At 48.1% G+C, this 1,965-nt stretch overlaps 1 protein-coding gene across 1 annotated transcript; it reads right to left on the reverse strand.

Moving 5' to 3' along the window:
• Positions 1 to 410: 410 nt before the first annotated feature.
• Positions 411 to 1,426, reverse strand: LOC104287863 (melanin-concentrating hormone receptor 1-like). Its single transcript, XM_009886598.1, is given in 2 exon segments — positions 411 to 583; positions 586 to 1,426. Coding segments are annotated over 2 exon segments (996 nt in total). The 5' UTR covers positions 1,409 to 1,426.
• Positions 1,427 to 1,965: the final 539 nt, after the last annotated feature.

Consider the following 1,965-nt stretch of genomic DNA (forward strand, 5'->3'; position numbering starts at 1 on the left):
GGGGGGGGAGGGCGGGGAATGATCCAGAACAGTCCAAATTCCTTCTTTCCTGCTTTTAAAGCAAGAAGTAAAACTGAAACTCCCCAAGTTTCAAGGGGTGGCAGTGTCTCAGCCCTGGGTTGCTGCTTGTCTGGGGTTTTGCACAAAAATATTGGGTTTTTTATGGGTTAATCTAATAAAATGCCTGAAAGCTTTTTATCTTCCGGGGAGAATGTAATTCATGGCTGTCAGGGAAGGCGTAAATAAGAACACAAGGCCAAATAAAGCTTTTGCCTAAATGCTGCTACTACTTTGTTTCCAGACCAGGTAAAGATCCACCCCATAAGAGATGTGGTGCATGGTGTTCACCTGCCTGCCACTGCCTGTGTGTTTGGTTGGGAAAGGAGAGTGGCTGGCTTGTGGGGCATACCCTAATTACTGCGGGTCTTGCTCCTGCCAGAGACAGACCCTAAATGCAGCAGTGGCTGCCCTAACTCAACTGCATCCTCCTGAATGCTTTTGTTCCCACATGGGTAAGCTTGCCCTGCAGCTGCTGGCCTTACAGGGACCCCAAGCTGCCTCTGGAAATTTTGGCCCAGCAAGAGTAGATGAAGGGGTTCAGGCAACTGTTGGCATAACCCAGGCTGATAGCCACATTGTAGGCATAGTAGAAAGGCAGGGTGGGTCGAGTCATGGCGAGCTGGGCCAGTTGCAGGATGTGGAAAGGTGCCCAGCAAATGAAGAAGGCCACGCAAATAGCAATTGCTGTACGGGTCAGTTTTTTTGTTCGCGCCCTGATGCTTCTTTGGCTCATCAGCGCTTCTGAGGACCTGGCCATCTTGAGCAGGATCCTCCTGTAGGCCACTGTGATGAGGACAAAAGGGATGGCAAAGACCAGGAAGAATTGGTAGAGAGTGTACCAATAAATGTCCCTCTGGGGGTCTGGCAGATGAATCCCACAGCCCAGTAGACCTCCGGGCAAAGGGATGAGCTGAGCATACATCCACACAGGTGTAATGCTGAGGAAGGAAAGGGCCCATAGCACACAGATGACAAGGATCGCCACAGGGGGCTTCCTGAAGCGAGTGGAGGTGAAGGGGTAGACAGTGGCCAGGTAGCGGTCGATGGACATAGCGGTGAGGATGTAGGTGCTGGTGAACTGGCTGTTGGCATCCAGGGCAGTGATGATTGTGCACATTGTCTCCCCAAAGCGCCAGGCTCCGTTCCCCAGCAGCTGGTGGATGAGGAAGGGCATGCCCAGGAGGAAGAGCAGGTCCACCATGGAGAGGCTGATGATGAAGATATCTGGGACACTACTGCTAGGGCCAGACTTCTTTAAGACTGTACAGATAACCAGGCTGTTACCGATAATGCCCACCAGGCAGATAATCCCAAACAGGGTGGGCATGATGAAGCTGCCATAGCTCATCCTGCTGGGGTCACCTGCAGAGACAAGTGTAGGCAGGAAAAAGTCAGCTGTGCCACGACCAGTGGTGAGGACATGTCTTGAGGATATTCTGGCTTCTAACAAACAGTAAGTGCGCTGAATGCAAACAATAATGGATTTCTTAGGCACGTGCAAGGTAAGGAAGTGCTTTGTGTGTGTGGCTGTGTCTAACCATACACAAGCGCTTCCTCAGCAGCTTTCACGAATGTATACATTAAAACGTGTCTAATCAAATGTGCATACATCCACTCTTCCCTTCATATGTATATGAATGCACATATTAGCAATAGAATGAAACAGCATCAGTGTGTTTATCATTCCAAGTATGTGCATTTAGACCCTTTCAAATGCATAGATATAATGAATATATTTCAATACATATATTCATATCTCTGATACATATGTTGCTCAACTCTATGGATATTAATATCCGTATTCAAGCTTGCTTCAAAATCATTTCACGTAAGTGCTACCCCCCCATTATATTTATATACTAATGTATGTTTTCACTTACCTGTTTATTGCACTTACCAGACGGA

Source organism: Charadrius vociferus, unplaced genomic scaffold (genome assembly GCF_000708025.1).
Source record: "Charadrius vociferus isolate BGI_N301 unplaced genomic scaffold, ASM70802v2 scaffold46, whole genome shotgun sequence".
Lineage (NCBI taxonomy): Eukaryota > Metazoa > Chordata > Aves > Charadriiformes > Charadriidae > Charadrius > Charadrius vociferus.